Genomic DNA, 25,326 nt, shown 5'->3' with positions numbered 1-25,326 from the left:
AATCACTGTAATTGCCACCAGCTAGCACTGGAACCAGGCCCAGGCCTCTTAGTGGGCAGGGTCAGGGGAAACCACCTGGGCTCTCCTGCCCTTGAACATCACCCAGGGCCACATGGGACCTTCCTCTGCATAACCTTTCTGGACCTCTCCTGGCCGTGAACAAGAGCATTTTCTATTGTACTGATGAATTAGAAAAAAAAAAAAAAGACTCCCCCCAAGACTTTATGAAAATCTTCTGCTCATTGCTTTTTCCCTCTGAAGTACAAAAAGTAACAATGAGAAGCCTGCTTATGTTGCTTCAACTTTATTTCCAATAGGTAATTTACTATAAAATATGTTGCCAATATGTTTATCTAAATATCTCTATTATGTAATATATACAATATTTTTGGCACTAATTTCTATAGAATTGTCTTTCAGGGGTTAGTTTCAGTATATTTAGTTTCTATTATTGTCCGTCCTGAATAGTTTTCTGGGATAAAAGCTGACTTTGGTAGGAAGTTGAACAGATTGCAATCAACAGCATGTATTATTTTCAACTATCCACATGATCATACATATTTTACAGAACTACTGGAAAAAAAAAATCAAATGAGGAATGAATTGAAGACATCTTTCTCATTAAAGAAATTAGATCTGTTGTCTTGGCAAGTTGGTATCCCTGTACAGTACTGACTGGGACGTTTTCTAGGAGCCTGAGAACAGTCAGTCTTGTCCTAAAAACAAAGCTGCTGTCCACTTCTTACAGTTCTCAGACTGGTGGTAATAGCTGCAGATTCCTGTACTTGCCTCAGGACAATGCCTTTCAGTTGCTAGAAATAAGACACCATAACAGAGAATCACCTCCAATACAGTGCTTTTTTTTTTTCAAAAAAAAATTTCTCTGAAGTCAAAAATAGTAAAACCCTTCAAGCACATTTATTCATCGCCAATGAAAATACTGTACAACACCCAAGAAAAGGAACAGGGGAAGGCAACCTATTAAGGTTGGCTTTCATCAATGTCTTTGTCTGGATCCATTTCTGCAGCTTCACTCTCCTGTTGCTGTTTCTTCCAGAGTTTAGCCATTGCAAGTAGTTTGAGATTAGGCTGATTGGCAGTATCTTCTGGGAAAATATAATCATAATACTCCTCCCAGCCAGCATCAGACTAGGGGAAAAAAAAAAAGAAAGCAGGTTTAATTTGCATGTTAATGTTAGCTATTAGAAGATGCTTCTAATAAGCATAAAAATGAGATAAAATTAAAATTCATGTTTGTTACAACATCCATAGCAGCTAAAACCAGTAAGCTGAATGGGTGCGAGACTGTACTACTTCTGCTGTGCATAACAAACAAGCAGATGTGATGAACAGCTTGCCAAGTTACGAAACAAACACTGTCAGTATAGTTCTACCTACAGCTAGTTTCATTTGCCTGGCCTGCTGAAGAGCAAGGAGCTTAGCAGTGTGTATTTCAGGACAATGCTTGTCTTCGATCAGAGCAGTAATACTGGTATGCAGTTAGAGCACCCATCACTGCTGAATTTGTCATGAGTATCAGATCTCAGCATAACGCAATCAAGAATTCAGAAAGGGTACTTGCATTATGTTTCCTCTTACCCCATCTTCAGCCTGCAGTTTTCTCCTCTTCTTTATTTTTTCAGGCATAAGTTTTTCTATTCTCTCTTTGGTGGTATCAGTTCCGAATTCCTCTTCAAAGTTCTTCCAGGATTCCAGAAGCATGACTCTCTCCTCTTTCTCCTCACAGTTTCGCATTGCCTTATTAGCCTCTTCATAAATCTGCCGACATCTTGACAAACTCTCTTCCCTTCCAGCAGATAGTTCAAACTGTGCAAAGCTGATCCATACCTGTGGCAGAAAAAACAAAAATCAAGATGAAACTTCCATCCTAAAGTCTTACAAAAATGACAGGTTAAGTGATAGTTTAAAAGAAAACAAAGCAACCAAAAAAGGAAATATCAATGCAAGTCTAAAGTACTTTTTTTTTTTTATAAGCAGATACCCAGAAATTTCATGTTTGTTTCACGTGTGATATTTACCTCATTTTGACAAGACAGAATATTCACATAAGCAACTTTGACAAACCTCTTGCACTTATTTTAGGTCATGATAAATCTGTTTGAATTCAGTCAAATGACAGCACCAAATTACACGATGAAAATCACAACCAATTTTTCTTTCCAATGTTTTAGCATCTAAAATTACAAAGCAATTCAGCAGGAAGAGGGCTGCTTTCCAAAGCTTCTACAAAGTCTTCTTTCATATAAGATATTCCTTTTGTTATAGGAAAGTTAGAATTTTTTTTTTCCTTTTAATACCACTGGCATGAGACTGAACTTAGATTCTCAGTTGATTTCAGACAGCCAGGCAGTCAAGGCTTTCCATCAACCATGGACTCAATTCAAGCCCAATTCTGTATCCTGGGTACCTTAACATGCTGTGTCCGTTGAAGTAATCTGCGGTAAAGATTTCTTGTTTTTTCATACTCCTCTTGCTCAATTTCAAAGTCAATGTAGGATTTCCAAAGAACCTGCAAAACAGAAGTCTCCCCTTACGTTCACAGCCTCTTCAAATAACCCTGTATGTAACACTGAGATAATGCCAAAAAAAAAAAAGTTTTCAGTGGAGGAGCATGGATAAACATGAACATTGTAAAAATGAATTTCAGAGATCTGAGTATTAATTCACTGTATTAGCTAAGATTAAGACTAAGTAATATGAAATCTTGCCCACATAATCCATTTAGCTTACTCCTATAAGCATGTTTTTCTCTCCATTCTTTGTCATGGGTTTTATAGTCCCGTGTACCCTGCTAAGAAACAGATGCTACATTAATGAGACACAGGCTAGGCTGCGATGGTAAGATGTTCTGTTCAAGCTGTTAGATCATTTACATTTTAATTAGCTACACTATGTAACAAATACCTTAAAATTACTCAAATGTTAAGTTCATCTTCCCCCTTACCTCTGGCATGTCTAGCCGGGGCTGGCCAATAGCCAATTCATATATTGCACGGGCTCTGTCAATATCACCAAGGATGGTCTCCAGTTCAGCAAATTTAATCCATGATGTGCAGTTTTCTGGTGCAAATTCCAGGAATTTTTCATACAGCTTTCGGCAACGATCAAATTCTCGCAGTTGTAACTCCAGTTCAATATAGCCTTTAAAAAGTTTGTTTTTTGGACATTTACCTATGGATGTTCCCTGTTAAGAAGCCAAAAGCCAAAAAACACTTAAGAGATATTGCCAAGGAGGAGGAAAAAAAAAAAAAACCAAAAAAACCCACCACACTGCTATTTCTAAACAACTTTTTACTGTTTGGTATTTAACTGAAATGCATTTTTGAGCAGAGTCTGTTTTAAGACACTGGTCAGGGCTAATATGAAATCTAATCACTGTCTGCAAAATGAGTGTGCATACATAAAACATCAACAAAAACCTGAAAATAGAAAACTTTCTGACTGGTTACACACTTTTAAGTAACATCAACTTCCCATGAAGTATTAATTGAATCTCACCGTGGCTCAACAAATGAACGCTTCATCTTGCATCAAAAGCTGAAGAAAGCACAGTACCAGTCTGTGCCAGTCTTCAGGTAAGTAGTTCTGAAGTATCTTATAAAACAAATTATACCAAGAGAAACCGTCTCCTGGACTACCAGTGCTATGCATCATTACATAGAGAATTGTCCACATTACCTGACCGCTGACTTACAGTGATGGATAGCTGGAGAAGAAAGTTTAAACCGAATTTGTTTTGATATGCTTCAGCATCTGAACAAAACTGCCTGTCCTCAGCCACAAGTACCAAGCCACAAGAAAGCAGTTTCTGATTTTTAATTTGGGCATCTTTTGAAGCAATAGTTAAGACTGACCACGCCTGTGACATGTATATAGTGAGCTTCACTCTGACACATTTCTGAAGACAAGTATTATTTATTAGGCACTGGAACCTCTGCTCCTTCAAGGTGGTATGAATAAGTAATTTGAGACCAACCTCCCTTAATGCAATTCTCCTGCAGAACTTCACTACACATTGCCTATCTTGGTACTTAACAAAAACGGAGGAAACCACAACTCTGAAATATTGATTTGGCCACCGTTAGGCCTCTCCAGCTCTAAAAATGCATTTTCTGTTTCAAAATATGCTTGGTTCTTCCCCACAGCCCACCCCATTACTATTTCTTAAGCAGCACAGGCTTCAGCCTGTCCTGGCAACTGTCTCCAAGTCCCAGCATCTCTCAAACCCTATGAAAACAAAGAATCCATGCAACATCTGCAGCCAGTGAAAAATAAGGCATAACAATGTACTGCCTGCATGCTGACAAGAGCTTCAGGGTCAGGAGATGGACCTGTTCTTCTGCATGGTGACAGTGTGAGACCTAGATACTCACCTCAGGACAGAAGCAAGGCTTCTTGCCAAAGAGGTGGTTCAAAATCAACTTACTGCAAAAGCAAGGTTAACTGCATGCCAAATCTAGGTCCAATCCCCCCCCCCAAAAAAGATGATGGCTGCACCAACAAAAGCTGGTTTGAAAGATAAGCAAAGTAACCTACTAAAAAAAGGTCTGTCAAACTAAACAACAGAAATTAAACAACAATAGGGAAAAGACCAGCAAAAGAGAAGTCTAAAACAAACTGAGGAAACTGTGGTTTTCCAGAGAGACTAAAACAGCCTTTCCAGAATATACTAAAACTATCATGCCTAAAAAAAAAAAAAAATAAATAAAAAATGGCTGGAAGCAGGATGCTGATTGGTGACTAAGGTAATTTGCAAGTATCTTAAACTAAGCTAGAACAGAAGTGTGCTTCAAGACAGATGGTTGTCCTCTCCTGCAGGGAGACATTAACAGTCTTACAGTGGACTTAATCCCTCTGTTTTTGTTTTTTTTTCTGGCCAAGGGCAGGAGCCCAGCTCAACAGACAAAGTTTTATTAGCACATTAGAGAGTAAACTTGATCTAGTGTCAGCTACAGAGGGCCATTCACATTTATAATCTTATCATTGTTGCGACATGTATACGATCAATTTCCTCTTTAAAGTCAAGCCACCTCAACTGCTACCATTACTAACTTTCTCTCCAAATTCCTAACAGTCACCCAAATTATTGAGAATATCTGAACCGAGGGGAAAGCAAATTTTTCATTTTAGAAGGTTTTTCTGCCAAAATGCATTCCATCATACTCTGACATGGTAGTGAATTCTGAGCAGAAGCTCTTGTGCTGCCCCAAAGTCCCCATGATTGCTTCTGTCAGCAACCAGGTAGCTGGGACTTAATCTATCATGCAAGTCTGAATTTCTGAGAGTCAAAAAAATCCTACTGATTTGGGTTTTTAAACAGCTATTGTTAGTACAAGGATCGTTCAAACAAATCATCAGCGGTTAAAAAGTTTCAAGTGTACTAAGCTTATTTGGGTACCCTTGTATTAAGATGTACATTTTGTCAGCTGAAACGGGAAAGATGTATTCATTTCAGTCCGTGGCTAATTTATCGTATCAAGCTATGCTTCTTTTTAAATCATACATGACAGTAAATACTGGTCCCTGCGGATTTTCTAGGATGCTTTATTTAAGTGGATTAGTACAGTTATTTATAAAGGACAATTTAAGATCTTTTTATGCCATTCCCTTGTTACTATTAGTTAGTAAAGTCAATTATGGAATTAACCAAAGCTTACCAACGCTCTTCTGGCAAGTGGAAGATTTTTCTGTCGTATTTCAAATTGTGCATACAGCAGCCATATTTTGGCAAATGTAAACTGAAAGAAAAAGAACAATGTGATGGCTGGGTTGGAAGCTTAGCAATTAATTCCGCACATGTTCATTAAAAATCATCACTGTCTACATACAGAGACACATTACTGCTACTGCAGTTAGTTGCATTTGACTTCTGTGTTTTCCTGCTGAAAAAGATGAGAGACTGCAACCCAAAACAAACTCTCTACACCAAGACAATTTACTGTACCACGGATGGAAAGTAAAAATAGCCAGGACAGAAGTCTCTCCAAGGAAGAAAACAGTAAAACAATCAACTGATTGATAAAATATCAGCTATTACTGAAAAAAAAAATTGCTAATCGACTCTTAATTATTACAGATTAACACTAATCCACCTAGTTGATACTCATATGATGTGACGAATAACACATTAGAGAAGGACTAAGTACAGGGAACTAAGATTTCTTGACATTCCAAAGCAATGCATTGGTTAATTGTTTTCAAGGTTTGGCCACGCAGATATTTTAGTTAAAATTCACTAGGAAAAAAAAAAGGAAAAAAAAAACAACACCAAAAAGTCGGAAAGTCATGTCTTGAAGACTGTAACGGAGGATATAAACTCTAATGATGGTTTATGAAATGTACCTCCCTCAGCTGGGACCAGGTAAACAATTAGAAACAGTTACTATAAAAAGTGGTAACTCTACATAAAATTGACTAACAGATATTTTGCAGAGACTGCAAACAAACAGGTTGAGAACAGGTATGAAAGAACTAACTTGAGGAGTAAAGTAAGGGAAAAGAAGAGATAGAAGAATCTTCTACCATTTAACAGCACTGAAGTGTCCTCTAAGTATGTGATATTTCAGCTTTTTATAGCATTCTTGATCACTTAAAAATACTGATGAAACACCAATTTCATGTCTTTATGAGGAAACCTGACATCAGTGTGTAGCCTACTGTTTCCCAGTGATGATGCAAGTTACAGACACCTAATGCCATAAATGGGAAGGGGGGAGACACTATGGATTTTGGAAAATTACCTTTATGAAACTGGAAGGGAGTCTACTTAAAACCATGGATAAATACCTCCCTTGTTCTTGAGCAGGGTCTTCAGAAATGTGCTAGTAGCATTTTGGAGGGGCTTATGCACCTCAGCCTTGCTTTCTACAGTATGCCTGATTAAAGACAATTTAAGGGACTTCTGAACCAGGAAATAGTGGAAAGAAGTAGGGGGAGAAAACTAAAGGATCTCGGTCCTAAGGTTTTTAATCCAAGACTTTATATGAACTTGAAGGAGCCATACCTTCTTGTGGGGAATGAGCTCAATACATGCCTGATAAACTTGTCTGGTTCGCTCTGGATCCTGTAAGAACAGGCAAAACTAAATACTTCATTCACTACTCAGATTATGCTACAGTAATTACAGTTTTATATCACGCAGTGATTACCAAATGCAGAACAGTATTTTTAAGCACAGGAGTTTAGAATCATATATACTTAAAAATAGGTATACATTTTTCTACATATCTGTGTGCACAATTCAAAGATGGTAACTTCTGAGGGTCAGTAAGTCTTTTGAAACAAGGTTCCTCATTAAGAATGATACAATTAAACCAGTAGTGTTGCATTTAGGGTGAAAAAAATCTTTTTTCCTTTTACCAGACACTGAACTATGATTTTATGAAATAAAGCACAGCTATGTTACATGACTGATAACAAGGTAGACAAAGTCTCGAAAGGCCACTGTAGCAAGAATTTAACTGCTTCACAAAACTTCACAAATAGTTTTGTTATACTACTTGTAATACCATTGTATTTGTAATTTTATGTTATATGACTGATAAACGAAATACCTAGTGAAGCTTAAATACTTGTCTCCCATGTAAGGGAGACGTTACACACAAATACAAGTGTGTCTGTGTATAGGGGGAAAGATTTAAATAGCAAATCATGTAGCAAATGACAAAACTTTTTTTTTTTGTATTAACTTATCTGTAGCTATTTAGTGTAAGGAAAATACCTGGGAAAGAAAGACTTAGAATTACTACTTGCCTTTGCTTCCAGCTCTTCATATAACGCATAGTTAATCCAAAGATAAATATATCTCTTCCAGTGTCTCTTCTCTTGAATTGGAGGAACGTTGGCAATGGCTCTTTCATACACTTCTCGGACAGTCTCTGCATCTGCATCGCTTTCAACTAACCTTAAGTAGTCAAACCATGCATCATAATTATGTGGATTTGCCTTTCAGAAAGATGGGAGCAGAGAAATGGAAAAGAAATTTCAGTAACTGAAAATAACAAAACTTGTTCCTTTGCTTACAGTTTCTATGTAGAACTTCTCTTTTAAAACTAATCATTGAAATATTAGTAAAAATTGTCAGTCTCCGGTATGCTAGAGCTAGAGGTTTTGAGGGGGGGAGGGGGGTTAAGGTCAGTTAAGTGTCATTATTTCTCTGTTTGTTTGTTTTTTTTACCTACAAACGTTCATTGTGAAGGCAAACCAAAGTATGAGAAGAGGAAATGAAGAAATATGCAGTATTCAATAATTTGGTGAACAATAGACAGGTGTGGCACATCTGTTTCCTTATAAAAAGGTATTTCTGCATGAATGAGTAAACGTTACTGCATAACAGAAGTGAAGGAATAAGTTACAAGCTAAATTGTGAAGGGTAATGAGTTCTCAGTGCAATCAAAAACTTTGGCTCCACCATCTACATTAGACTGCAGAAATGAAAGAGCAGTGAACACGAGTATTGTTCTCTCACCTGTGGATGGAATTCTGTCTTCACATTTCTTGGGATCTTTTTTGGCTGAAGTACCATAGGTAATATAATAAATATAATAAAAAGCCAGCCTTCCTATCATGAGACACTTGCTTCCCTTAAGCAGCAGGTGGATGTATGATGAGCCCAGTGAATATCTGTAATACATACCTTCACCTCCTCTTCATACTGGAATCTTCTCTTGCTGACAATGATGTCTTCAATTCCCCTTCTATCTCCAAACTTCTTCTCAAAGATGGTGTAATTTTTGAAGAGATTTTGAGCATCCTGTTTTGGAATTCTATCCAAGGCGTATTTGTAGATCACCCTTACTCTTTCAAACTGAAAACATTAAACATCACTTGAATTGTATTTAGAATGCAACTCTTCTCCTACCCCACAATGTGTGTTTTAGTTTGTCAATGACCTTTTAGTGGTATTTAATGTAAACGATTGTTGCAGTACAGGATTAACACAAATCTCCCTGAAAAGTAAGACTTGAAGGGAAAAAAAATAAATCTATAAATACCAAAATCTATCATCACTTAGTCATTTACAGGTTTGGAATATTTAAAATATTTTTAAGGGTCTGTGGTTTGGGGTTCAGAGAATGTTTTGAATTGCTAAATAGCCTGGGCACTTCAACAAGAGCATCTGGGAAGTACATGGCTAATCTAATTCTTCTTTTTATCAAGCAGGCAGTTGATGTAAAGTGTCAAACTTATAAATCTGAGGACGTGTATTGGATTTAAAGGCACCGTTTTCAGTTTTGGTAGATTTTGTGCTTACTTTCTTAGAATATATTTACTCAATGTGACCAAAAGGCAAATAGAAGCTAGGCAAAAAAATTGATTCCTTAACTCAGACTACAGTAAGACCTCAAAGGTTTTGGAAAAAAACAGAAGTATTGAAATGATCGTTAAGCAGCCTGGAGTTTGATATTCAAAAAGAAATCTTGTGGGGATAGTTAGTATCAGCCTGATGTATGGAAGTCTTACTTCTTTCTGGTTCTCCTCAAATTTTGCAAAAGCCACATACAGGTGCTCATCCATATGGTCTTCTCCAAAGAACTCCACTGCCCTCTCATATACTTTCCTTGCATGAGCAAAATAACAGTGCTTCTCTTCAAAGCGAGCATACTTGATCCAGTTCTTCACATCAGGGTGAACAATAACAAGTAGAGCTATGTTAAAGAAACAGTAGCACTTGAATCGGACATCTCAAATTGCATTCTTCCCAGTGAGCTCACGGACTATATGAAACAACTCCCATGGGTGATATATACAAGGGACACAACTGGGAAGAATTCAAAACAGCTCTGAGCATGCAAAGGCTTCATGTTCAGTACTGAGCACTTGAATTTAAAAAAAGGAATAGAAGTCAGACAAGAAGGGTCAGGAAAAAGGTTAAGGAGGAGAAAACTGAAATAAATGACAACTGCAAAAAAGCCAGAAGTATGAGTGCTCTTACATATTCACTGCTGTGGCAGGATATGTCCATTCACTTAACTGAATTTGGAGGCATATACTAAGCATGTATGTAATACCAACTGCTGGATCTCAGCATGGTGTTTTACTCCAGCACACCCCAGTAAAAGGAGCCTAGGACATACCTAGAGACAGAATAGACAAGCAAGAAATGAAGAAGTCTAAACTTGGGTAGCAGTGACCCTGCACTAAAAAGGATATATCTCTCATAAATGGTACGTGCCCTATCCACCTCCTTGTATCTCAGCTCGAAGTTAATATAGGAATGCCAGGCTTGCTCCTCTGGTTGCCACTCCATCCAACGTTCAAACACCTGACGAGATCCAGCAACATTCCCCAACATTTCTTCCATGTAAGTATATTTATACCTTGGAAAACAAGATCAAGTGTTTACGATCACTTTGTAAGTACATAAATTTCAGTCATTTTTCAAGTGCTTAATAAAAGCATCACTGAGACTTCTACACCTACTCCCCACTTGCACTCCAGAAACACCTATAGTGTTGTGATGGGCAGCATGCAGACACATGAATATCCTTCTCTCCGATACTCTTACCATTTGAAAAGTATACAACTATTCCAAAATTAAGCCTTTACCTCTTTTGGGGCTAGCCTGAAGAACTGCAGAAAGAGAAGACAATGTACTTTTGCACGATGCCAAAATAAAAAAAAATTAACGATGTCTTTGGGGGTAAAAGAAATGCTCCATTCTCTGTAAACGTACCAGAACTGGTTCACCCTAGGGAGGGTGGTAATGGCTCGATCCCAAATGTTTCGGGCATGATTAATCTGGCGGTTCTTCATTTCCATTTCTGCATATTTCAGCCAGAGTGTGACATTTCTGTAGTCTACATCTAAAGCACGCTCGTAAATGGAACGGGCTCTGGAAAGCAAAGAGAAGTTAAGTTGTGCATTTAACATGCCTCTAAGACTGAGAGTGTTTATCAATGTGTCTTAAGAGGTTTAAGAGATCTACAGCTATATCATAATTACCTCTGTATTTCTTTCAGGCTTTCCTCCCATTGTGCGTACTTTATCCAGTTACTGATAACAGTTCTGTTTTTTCTTATGTTATCTTCAAAAGTCTGAGAAGAAAATTATTTCTGTAAGTAAAAAAAATTCTTCTGTGCAGACCAATCTTTTTATAAATGGCTTACACATTATTACTACTGGAATGAACTCTAAATGTCTTGCATAGAATCACAGAATGGTTTGAGTTGGAAGAGACCTAAAAGATAACTATTTCCAACCCCTCACCACGGGCAGGGACACCTCCCACCAGACCAGGAGCTTCCAAAGCCCCGTCCAACCTGGCCTTAAACGCTTCCAGGGACAGAGCATCCACAGCATCTCCGGGCATCCTGTTCCAGTGCCTCACCACTCTCACAGTAAAGAATTTCTTCCTTATATGTAATCTAAATCCACCCTCTTTTAGTTTAAAGCCATTACCCTTTGTCCAGGCCCTACACTCCCTGACAAAGAGTCCCTCCCCAGCTCTCCTATAGCCCCCTTTAGGCACTGGCAGGCCGCTGTAAGGTCTGCCTGGAGCCTTCTCCTCTCCAGGCTGAACAACCCCAACTCCCTCAGCCTGGCTTCATAACAGAGGTGCTCCAGCCCCTTCATCATCTTTGTGCCCTCCTCTGGACTCGTTCTAATACTTCCATGTCCTTCTTGTGCTGGGGCCCCAGAGCTGAACGCAGGCTCCAGGCGGGGTCTCACGAGAGCAGAGCAGAGGGGGACAATCCCCTCCCTTGCCCTGCTGCCATGCTGCTTTTGGTACAGGCCAAGGTATAGGTGCCTTTCTGGGCTGCAAGCACACATTGCTGGCTGATACTGGGCTTCTCATCAACCAACCCCCCCCCCCCCACGTCCTTCTCCTCAGGGCTGCTCTCAATTCATTCTCCACCCAGCCTGTATTTGTGCTTGCAACTTCCCAAGCCCAGGTGCAGGACCTTGCACTTGGCCTTGTTGAACCTCATGAGGTTCACAAAGGCCCACCTCTCAAGCCTGTGCAGGTCCCTCTGAATGGCATCCGTTCCCTCTAGCATGCCGACCGCACCACACAGCTTGATGTCATCAGCAAACTTGCTGAGGGTGCACTCAATTTCACTGTCCATGTCACCCACAAAGATGTTAAACAGTGTCAGTCCCCAGTGCTCTTCCCCTCTCCACTAATGTTGTAACCCCATTGTAGAAGGCCACCAGATTTGTCAAGCACAATCTGCCCTTAGTGAAGCCATGTTGGTTGTCACCAATCACCTCCTTATTTTCCAGGTGCCTTAGCAGAATTTCCAGGAGGATCTGCCCCATGATCTTGCCAGGCACAGAGGTGAGACTGACTGGCCTGTAGTTCCCTGGGTCTTCCTCTTTTTCCTTTTTAAAAATGGGGGGTTATGTTTCCCCTCTTCCAGTCAGTGGGAACTTCACCAGATGGCCACAGCCTCTCAAGTATGACAGACAGTGGCTTAGCAACTACATCTCCCAGTTCCTTCAGGACCCACGAGGGATATGATGATATGTATCATCAGGTCCAGCAGACTTATGCACCTTCAGGTTCCTTAGACTGTCTTGAACCTGATCTTCTCCTACTCTCTGTGGTTCTTTATGGGTGACCCGTTCGGTGACAAACTGGAGCTGATTGATATGGCGGTGCACTAAGGGTTAAGAAGAAGGTTACTCAGGGGCATAGAGTGGTAACCAGGCTAGAATAAGAGGAAGTGGGAACCAGTGAGAAGAAGTTGTTAGGCTCGGATGGGCCTATAGCTGGCTACGCGTGATCAAAAGGAATGCACCAATCAGAAGTCTGTAACTACGCACGCTAGCCACGTGCAGCTGGCTCAGAAAGCTATGTAATATCTGCCATTGGAACAATAAAGGGTCTCCATTTCTCGACTATTTTGGAGTCCGTGTCTTCATTCCCTTCAGTTCTTCATTCTTCCAGTCCCTGCCTTTGCCTGCTGGGGCCCAGTCCATGTGGCTGGAGCTCTTGTCAGTGAAGACTGAGGCAAAAAAGTCCTTGAGTACCTCACCCTTCGCCTTTATCCTGGGTGACCAGGTCTCCCGTTTCCTTCTGGAGAAAGCCTAAAGTTTCCCTAGTCTTCTGTTTATCACTGATGTACCTACAGAACCCTTTCTTGTTGCCCCTGATGTCCGTGGCCATATTTATTTCTAACAGGACTTTGGCTTTCCTAACTTAATCCCTGGCTGCCAAACAATGTCTTTGTAACCCTCCCAGGCTAGCTGTCCTTCCTTCCTTCCACCCTCTGTAGGCCTCCTTTTGCTGTCTGAATTTGGCCAGGAACTCCTTGTTCATCCATGCAGGTTTCCTGGCATTTTTGCACAACTTCCTCTCTGTTGGGATGCATTTCACTCCTGAGCTCGGAGAAGGTGATCCTTAATATTAACCAGCTTTCTCAGCCCCTCTTCCCTCCAGGGCCATATCCCTTCGTACTCCACACCAAGCAGATCCCTGAAGAGGCCAAAGTGTGCTCTCCTGAAGCCCAGAGTAGCGAGCTTGCTGTGCTCCCTCCATGTTGGCCTCAGGATCCCAAACTGCACCTTCCCACGGTCACTGCAGCCAAGGCTGCCCTCGAGTTTCACCAGCCTCTCTTTGTTGGTGAGAATGAGGTCTAGCATAGCACCTCTTCTTGTTGGCTCCTCTACCACATGGAAAAGAAAGTTGTCAGCAATGCATTCCAGGAACCTCCTGGATTGCCTACACCCTGCTGTATGACAGGTATCAGGGTGGTTGAAGTCTCCCCCTGAGGACCACCTGGACTTGCGAACATGAGGCTGCTTCTAGCTGCCTGTAGAGGGCCTCATCTGCTTCATCTTCCTGCTCAGTTGGCCTGTAGCAGACTCCCACTATATGTCACCCATACCCACCCTCTCTGTAATCCTGACCCATCAGCTCTCTGTTAGCTCCTCACCAGCTCCTCACCCAGGCAGAGCTCCAGGCACTCCAGCTGCTCACTGACATTAGAGGGTAACAGCCCCTCCTCACCTCCCCTATCTGTCCTTCCTAAAGAGCCCATGTCCTTCCATCCCAACGCTCCAGGAGAGCCATCCCACCACATCTCTGTAATGCCAATGAGGTCACAGCCCTGCAGGTGTGTGTACATCTGTAACTCCCCTTCTTGACTCCCCATGCTATGGCTTAGCACAGAGACATTTAAGTTGGGCCCCTGATGAAGGTGATGTATGGGCTGGAGCAGCTGGAATTCCTTTGTGCTGCTCTTCAGGTGCTCTCCTACATATCTCTACATCTACATAGATGTAGTGACAATACATACTCAACACAGCACTTCCTAAAAATTGCATAACAGAGCAGCTAGAAATGTTGATTGCTATACAGATAAGGACTAAACTCAAGTTCCTGCAAGCTGATACCTGAAATATTGATGGAACAGTTACTGAGAGCACTAAAATTGTGAACTTTTTTTTCAGTCTCCTGGTTAGCAATTCCAGTGGCAGCACTACCTGGTTAGATGGAATCTAGTCATTGCACGACCCTGAATATACTTGAATGCACCAGCATAAGTTTATCCACTTTGATTTGTATACAACATTGTTTTACATTTTTCTTTAAAGCATGCTGCCTTATGATTATTCCCCGGAATTAATATTTTGGCTTCAAATGTAATAGACAAATTTCACAGCTCAGTGCAATGATGACAGTGTTGTGTTTGGCTGCTGTCAGAATCAATACTATTGGTATAAAACATGCGGCTAAACACGGTTCAAACGCAGCCAACATGTGGTGGCTTATTATTGCAATTCATACAAGCAAATAAAAAAACTAAAAAATCTGTCTCTAGATGTTGACTATATCTAAAAAGTAACTGATCAAGCCGAGTTGAAAACATTTTCAGTTCATTAAGAATATGTTTGCTTTGCTTTCTATTGATCCAGGACAGAAGTTATCCAAGAAAAAAACAAAACAAAGCTGTACATAAGTTTGTACAAGCAAAGCAGTCCTTTTCAATAAAAAAGAAAAAAATATACCTCAAATCTCACATGCAAAATGGTTCTTTCAAGACAACTGTCAAAAAATAAACATGATTAGTATAGAAATTTGTTCTAAAGTATTGCTAGTGAACACTGTGGGTTTTTTTAAACAGTTGACATGGAAATATCACCAGCACTACTACAAAGATTGCTAATGTTACATCATACCGTCATAATATTTGTGAAGAAGCTATGTACAAATCATGTATGCAACCCACCTTGCAATGCTTGAAACATACTGAACACATAACATGTATTACCAAATTTTGTTAAACATGTTTATAACTTAGTTTTTTTACACAAAAGTAACAGTTTTCTTAAGATAGTGCTAGTTTTTAAAACATAAAAAATGCATAAGTAATAAATATGAAGAACATTCCATTTAAATTAAGCATATTCCGTTTAAAATAAGCATATTAAAATTTTGGTGCTTTATAGAAATATTACTTTTTTTTTTTTTTTTTTTTGCTTTTACCTTCCTTTTCCGAAGTTTGTAATCATTTAGCTCTTCAACATCTGTGATCTTCTGCTGAGGAGGTGGTGGGAGAAGCTCGAGCTCTCTCTCCTTTGCCTCTCTTAAAAGCTGCTCTGCTGTGATCTGGACTTCCGCGGGTGCTTTGTTTTTCACCTGTGAAGTAAAGGCCCGGTTAGCGCTTCCCCCTTTCAACGCGCAACTGCAACCTCCCGTCACGACGAGGACGAGCTCGGAGCTCGGGCCCCGAGCCGGGGTCGGGACCCAGCCAGGCCTCTCCTTCTTCCCCGCTCCCTTCCACCTTCCACCTTCCACCTTCCACCTTCCACCTTCCACCTTCCACCTTCCACCTTCCACCTTCCACCTTCCACCTTCCACCTTCCACCTTCCACCTTCCACCTTCCACCTTCCACCTTCCACCTTCCACCTTCCACCTTCCACCTTCCACCTTCCACCTTCCACCTTCCACCTTCCACCTTCCACCTTCCCGGCCCGTTCACAGCCGCCACCCGGGCCACCTTGGCCACTTTAGGGATCCGCTGCTTCCCGGCTGCCGTAGACGCCATCTTGTCGTCTCGCCCCGCGCCGGCCCCACCCCGCTCCCGCCCCCTCGCGCTGCCCCGCCGCGCGCCGTTGCCGGGGTAACGGCGGCGCGTCCCGGCACTGGCACGGCACGGCACGGCGGGGCAGGGCAGAGCGGCGGCGGGCAGCGGGCGGCGGGTGAGTGCCCGTCACAGCCGGGGGCCCCGCGCCCCTCGCGCCCCTCACGGCCCCTTCAGGACCGTTCAGGCCCCTCACGGCCCCTCAGGGCGATGCGGTTCCCGCCGGGCGGGCGGCACGTGCCCGCGGGCAGCGCTCCCTGGCGGCGCGGAGATGGCGCTGCTGCGCCCCTCAGCGCCCCTCACGGCCTGTCACGGCCCCTCACCGCCCCTCACCGCCCTCACCGCCACTCAGGGCGGGCGACAGCTGCGGTCCTGACTGGAAACGGAGCCGCTCGCGGCAGTGCCGGTGCTGGGGCCTGAGGGACCGGCGGCGATGTCCCTGGTGGCCCGGTGGCAACGCGGGACCCGCCGGCTGTCAGGGACCGGGTCCGCCGGCGCTGCGAATCACCGAAACGGCACCAAAAAGGCAGATTGCGCCTTGTCAGCGCGCTGCTGGGAGCGACGCGGGGAAGCTGCCGAGCTGCCTGTCTGTCAGGATCCCCTGGCATTTCGGTGCCACCGACGTGAGCTCTGCTTTGGCCAAAGTGCACCGAGCTCTCATGGTGCTGCGGTTAGCGCTAGGCCGTTCTCATCCCCAGCCCTGCAGGCTCAAGGCTGGTAAGAGTTTGAGGGGACCAACGGTAGGCACTGCTCGGATAGGCAGCGTGCAAATGCCTGTAAGTGAATAAATGCAAAAGCAATTTGTATCCCCTTAAGAACATTTCCTGCGTAGCATGTAGAAGGCATACAGTAGGCGTTATTGTCTGTGTTATTTCTACATGTGCACTGTGAGCACACTGTACGTGTGTGTGTGCAGGCAGTAGCCCTGTATACAGAGAGAGTTACACAGGAAATAGGAACAGAAGTCCATCCAGCTGACTGCACTTCTTCATAGCTGTTATAACAATCCATTTCAAGTAACTGCATTGAACAATGGATTGCGGCAGGAAGGATCTGCTAGAACCAGCAACGTTTTCTTTCTTTTTGTTACAGTTTACAAGATGACTACAATAACATCTTCAAGAGGACATACAGAAGTGGTTAGTGCCAGAAGGACAGAGTTACGTGATGTTTCTGATATTATCAGCCTCTTCAGCCATTTTACAGAAGATGTTTTTGGAAAGATTGATGTCATGCACCTTTTGTAAGTAACACTGGTTTTGGAGCTTTTATTTAGATATGACTGGCACAGACCTGCCTCTAGGACAGATTAAAGGGAAATACCTGTCTTCATGTTTTTATACCCTTATAACAGCTTTTGTATCTGTTCTCAAAATTTTTAGAATACAATCTGATTATTAAGTGTTAAACTTCCCTATGCTTTTCTTTTGTATAGTTTCTTCAAGTTCTGAATTAAATTGTTTTCACAGAGAAAAATCTAATCTTTCTCTGATACTCTGCAATGAGAAGAATGAGGTTATAGCCCATGCTGCCTTTCTGGACTATCCAAATTGGAATATCACTGATCAGTCTGATTGGGAATCATTCTTACATAAAAACTACCTTAACAACAAATGCACTGTAAGTAAATTGTATAATTTTATTTGTTTTTTTTTTTTTCCACTTAAGGCTCAGGTACAAAAATACACATAGGCCTCTCAAATCTCTTTTAGGTAGATCTGAGGTGTTCAGGCCAAAGAAGCTGATTATCTTTCTAAACCCTCAGGTGCTCAGAAGTTCATGGGTGCTTGTGCTTTTGCCACTACTGTAACATAAGGTAACTGTCATCCTGACAGAGGCCATTAGGGAATGCAGGTTCTTTGCTAGACATGTGCAGAACATGTCTAATGCACTGCGCTGGCACTGAGAGCAGCGTGAGCTATAGCTGCCACCAACATTTTTTGTTCAAATACCTGTCCCGCTCTGGTGCTATCTAACAGAGCATTTACCCAGGAGGTGGAGACTTTGCTGTAACATACTTCTTATTGTAGGGGAACTGAAATCCTAATTTCTCACCTTTTGGAATAAAGTTTTGCTCTTTTACACAACAGAATCCAAATTTAATGGCTTCAGAGAAGAGCAAGGGATGAGGAGCATACCCCTCTTTGGAAGATGCTGAATTACACTGAGTAGAGGACCGTGCTGGCATGAGTATCTTGATTCTGGAGTGAGTTTGTTCAGTGCTGGTGTGGATATGGCTGCACTCCATTCTGTGTGGTGCCAGCTTTCATAACGGCTCCTCAGTCGAGTTTGTAAATTACCCTTAGAAATTATGGACTAGAAATAAGTGCTTAGAAGTTTATTCAAATGCTGTCCCTCATTCAATCCATCTAGGCACTGGATCATCCTGTTATTGTTGAGAAAAGACCAAAAACGTTGACCATAAACACTTAAAAGCTAGGCAGCATTTGCCAGAATAAGGTGTTGGTGATACTGAAATTACATCCCAACAGTTTGTTCATCAGTTTTTTGGTGCTGTTCTGGGTGTTATTAAGCAATGGCTTGCAGAAAAACTGACAAATACACTGATTGTATTAAAAACTGCTGTATGTGCCATTAAGAGAAACAGAATTATTACAGCCAAAGGGAGTATAGGGGAAAAAAGACCAACATGCAATTTTCTTGTAATCTGTTTTCTTTGTCACTTGAGCAGTACTTTGTGTACTGGCATATTGCAGACACAACCACTTCATTCAGTGTGCAGCTGCTGCTGTTGGGTTATGCTGTGCTGTCAGTTCTGCAAGCTCTTCCTCAGGCAGTCTGCTTGACAGTATCTTGCAGTAAAGCTGCAGCTGACTTCAATGTCAGGGGCATACAAAGAGAAAAGGAGACAAACAGACAAACAGCTTTAGCATGTTAGGAATTACTGCTCAGAAGCAGGAGTAAAAGATGCTTCAGAACATTAATGAGGAGCAGAAGAACTCTTGCTTTGCTTAGAATGGAGATTATTTCCTAAAATCTATACAGAAGATTCAGTAGATATTTCATGCTTCTGTACTGGCAAAGCAATTGTACGTGTTCCAGTTGAGATTCTAGGTGAGATTCCTTTGCTGTAAGGTGTTTTCCAGATTAACTGGAGGTAAATAGGAAAGACGTCTTTTAGTCAGCCCTTTTTCTGGATGTTTAAATGTGTCTAACAATGCAATCATAAGATCTTGTATTTTTTCCTACATCTTTTAAGGGAAGAACAATTTTGGGAGCATGAGGAATGTGCAAGCTTCTTTTTTTTTTCCCCTGAAAACCTGGAAAGAAATAGTCTTTATTAATCAAATGTTAAATGTTGTTAAGATTTAGTTGTTAGTTGTTGTGGTTAAATTTAAATGTTATTAGTTAACACAAATAAGGAACAGAACAGTGTTACAAATAAAAAAGTGATGTTTATAAATTGTATTCTAACAGTAAGCTGGAATATGAATCAAATTTAAAAACATTACATCGGCACAAATCATAATATAAAAAATGTCCTTTATTCATATAGCTTTATCCACACACGCCTTGAAGGCAATGAGTTACTCACATGCAAAGTTACTCACTTTGAGTGTGGATCACAGATATTGGATTCGTGCATTGGATTTGTGCATTTGGGTAGACAATAAATACAATATTCGTGGTGTTTAGATTCTCATTCTTCATGTTCTAGCCTTTGAACACGCTGTTCATGCATCTTTTTGTGGCAAAAGAGGAATATGCAGCTGGATGTTCCCAAGAAATTATTAGGTGAGTTAGTATGCAGCTTTCTGTAGTGAAGCACGTGCACTCTCCTCCCACTGTTTGCTATCAGTATTGCAGTTGCAAGGCAGAATGAATTTTTTTCTTTTCTTAAATTTCCACTCTAAATTTCCATGACTGAGCATGAAGCTTAAAAAGCTGTAGATATTTCTGGAGTATGGTTGTTCCCAGTTCATCTTTTGGTAGTTTACTAACTACAGATTATACAGTAAAGTCACAAGCTATGCAGTACAAACAGCACAATATATCATGTTAGCTCAATACTCAGTGATTGCTCGGGTTATTTGGTATCGCTCAGAACCTATTTATATAAACAGAGTGAATTGCATTTGGTGCTGCTTCTGTGAAATTTAGTTACTTTGTCATGTCAAGCCAGATCACACAGATGCCAGGTCAGAGATGTGCCAGCAGAGATCTGGCATCTTTAATTTTTTCACTACTGTGGAACTGATATAAAAAGCAGGATGTTTGAAATCTAAGTATTAGGAAATTGAGAGAGAAATAGGATAGAAGAAACAGTAAAAGATGCCCTGATTAATTCCATATCATATTATTTATGATAAATAAAATGCTTTAATTTTTGAGCCATATGGGCTCATGAAGTAAGATTGGAGACGCTGGAGAAAAAAAGTCATGCATTAAAAGAGTAGCTGCTGTTTCTGATTTGGTGTAGTGATGAAAGACTGAATACAGTTATGTTATTTGTCCAGGAGGGTTTTTATTGCAATACCAGAACTGCAGTTTATACTTCTCTTCATACCAGCTGATGAGAATTTAGGTAAGAATTTAAAACTTTTTTATTCTTAAAATAACAAGAACTAGTTATCACTATTATACTGTGTTGGTGAAGTGTGTTGTGTTTTTTTGTTTGTTTGTTTTGTTTTGTTTTTTAAATATATTGAGAACAGTTACCATTTTCTAAACATAGAGAAACCACAGTCTTAAAGTATCCTCTAATGGACATCCCTTGTAAAAAGCTGCATGTTCCATTCAGCAGTCTATCCATTTCCTGCGGTCTTAACATTTGCCAGAAATGGATAGGGCTTCAAACAGAGGCACAGGTGTCTCAGAAATAAATTCCCACAAGTTTTGTGAAACCTTCCAGCTGAATGGGGTCAAGAGATTGAAATGAGTGCTTGTCGTCTGACAGGCAGTGACTAACACACCAGTCAGCCAGGCATCATACCTATGCATCAAAAACAGTCACATCAGGTACTTTCTCTCACTTGGCCAAGTGAGTACAAGAGGAGAAGAGGACTCTTTCTGGTAAGGCACAGAAGGAGTGCTGGAGACGTGGAAGGAAGCTAGAATTGTTTCTTTTAGAGCAAAAGATGGGAGGATGCACATCTTACCATCTGACTTTGAATTTCAGTTCTGAATTCAGACTGTTAAGCTAAACAGCTACTTAATGACTGATATGTTTGCCTGTAGCTTTCCTTAAAGTGAACTGGAGTTTTTTCTGATATACCAGTTTCTCGGTATCTTAGTGCCAGGTCACGTTAAACAATTCCTTAGTAATGTATAAAGTACAGAAACCAGTACCTATATAATGGCTTTTGTGAAAACTACCCTAACTACAAATCTCAGCTTTTCTTCAGTGTACCAAGTCCTGACAAAGAGATTCTCCAGTGCTTTACAGTGTTGTTTCATTGCTTAATTTAAGAGAGCATTATGCCATCTGGGGTTTAAATTCAAAAATCCTTTTTCCTCAAACAGTTTTGCTGATAATTTTAAAGTTCAAATAATGATGTTTCTCTGCAGCTCCTAACAGATTTTTATTGTTCACAGAGCCAGGCTTGGAAAGTGTCTTTGAAAAGATGATAACTGCTTCAGGTTCAGCAGTGGATATAAACTTTACTTTGCTTGTGAGCCCCAGACATCGGTATCACCCGCAGCTGCATGTTCGCAAAGCAAGGTAATGCAGTTTTCTTGCTTCTACATTTATGAGAAGGTCTGTCTGGGGCAATTTAAAGAATTCACATTTTGATTTACAGCATCAGTATCTTAATTCAGTGGCCATGATTTTTCTTGATAACCTAATTAAGTAGTTGTTTTATGATTATGCTGTTTTTATTCTACTTCATAGCAAGATCAATTGTATTTTTTGTAAATCTGATTTTCTATCTAGAAATAATAGAAATAATACATTTTTTGGTCAGCAATGTTTATTCTGTGAATGTTGGCTTTATTGTCTTGTTGTGTATTTTAGTGAGTGCATATAGTTTTCAGGAGCATATTCCAATTAATTTTTTGCATTTTTTAATTGTATCATACTTCGACCAGGTGAGCAAAAACTGAAGAGGAGGGTTTATCATCTAGAGCAATTAAATAAAAGAGTAGAGACTCCCTAATTCCACTAGTCTGTCAGACATGGAAAGTAATTCTCCTTCTGCTCTTGTACAGTTTTTTGCATAAGCACTTCATATATTCCCTGTCATTGTGCATCAGGGGAGCAGGCCATCAGGCCTCCTCAACATTGCCAAGAGATCTTAAGAAAATAATAGGGTAACACTTTTTTTTTTTAATTTATTACATAGTGTCATGTATTTCAGTGTGTGCAGTTTGAAGCAAAGACTTTTTCTTTTTTTTCTTTTATGATATGCTTACACAATGTGCCTTTCACACAGCTTTGCAGTTATTTTGGGACTCATCATAAATGTCATTAAAAAGTTGAGAAAGAAAAAAATTAATATTGAGTCTCTCTGCCAATCTATTGGTAGTGTACACCAGGCAGAGATGCAGGTTTCTCTATCCAAAAGCCTACTGATGTCTACCTATGCATAGACCATTACAACTGTGTTTTTTTCTGTCATTTGAATTCTGCTGTTTATGCCAAATTGCAGTTTTCTGCACGTGTCAGCACTGAGTACACTAAGCGAGAAATGCAGTTTCTGCCCCTGACAGGCTTTATGTTTTTCTGTATAGGTTGCTGTATCATATATGCTATCAGTGCTGTGTAGATGCTTCTCTGTACTGTGGTCAAAATATAACTAGTATATATCACATTTTGGTTCACTTATTTTCCTCTCCATGCTGCAAAGAGCACATGTAGGGTAATGTTTCATGAGGTAATAATTTTGATTCTGATTCTTTCTGGTGTTGTTTTTCTTTGTTCTAAATGGAAGTGCTGCGTTGTCCTTATGTAGCAGTATTATGATTTAAGAGATTTTTCCAGTCCTTGTAATAGAAATTGAAGTTTAGGGACAAGCACGTCTCTGGGAGGCTTCATCATACAATATTGATGTATGACCAGTGCTAATGGAAGGTTAATGCCACATTAGGAACCTCTGTCTGCCAGGTAAATCCATACCAATCTGTTCATGAAATAGTTCATGCTAACGTCTTGCACTGGGTGCTGACGGAAACCTCTCTCTCATAGAGAGATGTTTTATACATACTTGATTTTGTCAAATAGGCCTGAAACAAATCTGCAGACTGTGCTATTTATCCTACAGTTTTATTCAATGCTTACAATATCCTATGGCTTGGCTTTGGAGCATTGTGAGACAAAGGGCTGAGACCTGATGTTGGCCACTTAAAACCATTCTACTGTTGGTCTGGATATTTCATTATGTTACAAAATCATTTGCATACCAACTTGATCTACACTTTTAAAAAAGTAAGGTCTTTTTAAAGGCTTTTAAAAAGTATTTCCTTTGAGTAGTCTACCTTCTATCAATATATGAACAAACCCTTAATACTAAAAAGTTATCAGTAGGTAAATTAATTCCTGAGGATTTAAAGTTTTTCTGTACCCTTTGATTCTGACTGTTATAGTTTTTCATTTAATTTGAATCACATTCTTTATTTTGATAGCCATCAGATATTGGCAATAGGGAATATTTTTGACATGACTGGAAGTGTCAAGCAGGCTGTAGCAATATAACACATAAGAGATACCATCTTGCCTGGGACTTCTGTAGTTTTTATGAATAATATACATGATTTTCTTTTATAAAAAAAATAATAATAAAAAAAACATAGAAAACTAGAAAACTAACCAAGAAACTGCTTATTTCTTTTGAATTACACAGTCTCTGTTGATATGGTATTCATACTTAAAGATATATAGGTAATACAGATTCTCTGAGTAAGAATTATGTTTCCAGGAGATGCTTTGCCTTTCCTTTTCCTCTGTATTCACTTTTATACTTCACTGGCATCCATAGTAACATTCAAAGGAGCCCTTTAGAGATTTATCTATGGAAGTTGCCCACAGCCACCTGCCTAGCAACATGTTCTGGGTCAATGATAGGAGATTAGGGTAATCTCTTTTCCCTCTACCCTTACTTATGGCGAGGGGAAGCTGTAAACTGATACTTTGCTTAACCATTAATTTTGAAGTTGTTCTCTATCTGACCTTTATAATGTGAAATAAATCTGTAGTATGCCTGAACCCAGTCCACTAAGCCTTTATGTTCTAGTTTCTAGCTGGTACATCATCTTTAGATCCTCTTCCTTGTTTTTGTACCATGTATGTAAGACATCACAAATGTGCAGCTCTGTGGAATTCCTTTATTGTGCTTGTTCTCTGTCTAGGAATCTTGTAGTGTTTTTATATATTTTTTAAATGATATATTTTTTGTTTTGTTTTGCTTGTTTGTTTAAAAAAAGTCTAAGGTACTGGTTGGGGGGTTGCAGAAACTAAAAATAGTTCTGTTCCTACAGTTTCTAGTTTGCTGGGAGATGACTGGGCTTATGCAGAGCCTGCTGAGTGTCATGAGCTCAGTGTATGTATGGCAGTCTCTGCATAACACGAGTCTGCAGAATTGCCACCTGTGTCTTGAGAGGTGGCCTTGTGGTGTTGTGCTTTGCAGAGCAGAATGCCGTGAGGGACTTGGAGCAGCCTGCATAGCAAGGCATTGCATTGGCAAAGCATTCAGTTTGGAGATGGGGTCTGTGTTGTTATCTATCCCAGTGAAACAACAGATTTCAATTAAGACTTCAGCCTCAATCCTCTAACCGTAAATCAGTTTGGTTTCTTTGAGGTTTTATAACACGTTAATGAATTTGCTATAATTACTATGTGAAAGTAGTGAAGTTCTGATAATAGAAAACCTTTCTGCTGTTTTGCCCTTGAGATACTGGTGCCTGGGAAGAATGGGAAGACTACCATTTTAGTTTGAAATACAAAGAATGTAAATTTATAATATATTTTTACAAGGTTTGATTGTTTTTGGAGCTTTATTTCTCTTGCAGCATTTGAAATGATTCTACAGACAAGTGATTTATAGTGTCTTAACAGTGAAAAAGAATGAAAAAGCGTGGCTTGGAAGTTTGTCACCCCAGCAGCTGTCTTCAGTTTTGAGGGAATAGTCACAATATTCTCTCTTAGTTTCTCAAGCTGGCTTTCTTAACTTAAAACTCAATGAAAGAATCTGGTGACTGCCCTCCAGAAGAAAAATTAAATTATCTAAAACTCCTGGCAGATGGAATAGTACAGTGACTCAGGAACATCCTAAAGGTCACAAGTTAAGCATTTATTCACCCCGCTCAAAAGGCTGT

General features: G+C 40.3%; 2 protein-coding genes across 10 annotated transcripts in view; one reads left to right on the top strand and one right to left on the bottom strand.

The window, feature by feature from the left end:
* Positions 1–896: 896 nt before the first annotated feature.
* CRNKL1 (crooked neck pre-mRNA splicing factor 1) lies at positions 897–16,121 on the bottom strand. 2 transcript variants are annotated; one of them, XM_048078940.2, is made up of 14 exons: positions 15,970–16,121; positions 15,455–15,607; positions 10,966–11,057; positions 10,697–10,855; positions 10,174–10,340; positions 9,484–9,662; positions 8,657–8,827; positions 7,774–7,965; positions 7,025–7,084; positions 5,679–5,759; positions 2,966–3,205; positions 2,429–2,530; positions 1,600–1,848; positions 897–1,149 (listed from the first exon to the last, which is right to left on the bottom strand). In XM_048078940.2, the coding sequence occupies exons 1-14, from the start codon at positions 16,015–16,017 to the stop codon at positions 982–984; spliced, it is 2,061 nt and encodes a 686-aa protein (XP_047934897.1). In that variant the 5' UTR covers positions 16,018–16,121; the 3' UTR covers positions 897–981. The 2 variants fall into 2 exon arrangements, with proteins under 2 accessions (XP_047934897.1, XP_047934898.1); XM_048078941.2 differs by lacking the exon at positions 15,970–16,121 and having other exon boundaries at positions 10,966–11,075; positions 15,455–15,572.
* A 271-nt stretch (positions 16,122–16,392) lies between these two features.
* CFAP61 (cilia and flagella associated protein 61) overlaps positions 16,393–25,326 on the top strand; it is an 86,452-nt gene continuing 77,518 nt past the window's right edge. For 7 of the 8 annotated variants that reach the window (XR_010830862.1, XM_013191141.3, XM_066995463.1 and 4 more), the window contains exons 1-6: positions 16,393–16,770; positions 17,146–17,296; positions 17,523–17,673; positions 19,733–19,809; positions 20,532–20,599; positions 21,610–21,736. Coding sequence is in view for 7 of the 8 variants with exons in the window: in XM_013191141.3 (XP_013046595.2) it covers positions 16,713–16,770; positions 17,146–17,296; positions 17,523–17,673; positions 19,733–19,809; positions 20,532–20,599; positions 21,610–21,736 (632 nt within the window). In the remaining variant the exon portion in view is untranslated. The remainder of the gene's footprint in view (positions 16,771–17,145; positions 17,297–17,522; positions 17,674–19,732; positions 19,810–20,531; positions 20,600–21,609; positions 21,737–25,326) is intronic. The other variant, XM_066995468.1, reaches the window with a different exon arrangement.

This window comes from Anser cygnoides, chromosome 3 (assembly GCF_040182565.1).
Source record: "Anser cygnoides isolate HZ-2024a breed goose chromosome 3, Taihu_goose_T2T_genome, whole genome shotgun sequence".
Lineage (NCBI taxonomy): Eukaryota > Metazoa > Chordata > Aves > Anseriformes > Anatidae > Anser > Anser cygnoides.
This window is presented reverse-complemented; position numbering and strand designations above follow the sequence as displayed.

Excerpts from the sequence above, each read along its gene's own strand:
- CRNKL1 (XM_048078940.2), bottom strand. The coding sequence starts at position 16,017 with ATGGCGTCTACGGCAGCCGGGAAGCAGCGGATCCCTAAAGTGGCCAAG. Across the intron at positions 1,849-2,428 it reads AACGGACACAGCATGTTAAG|GTATGGATCAGCTTTGCACA; the intron begins GTACCCAGGATA and ends TTTCTGCCACAG. Across the intron at positions 1,150-1,599 it reads AACTGCAGGCTGAAGATGGG|TCTGATGCTGGCTGGGAGGA; the intron begins GTAAGAGGAAAC and ends TTTTTCCCCTAG.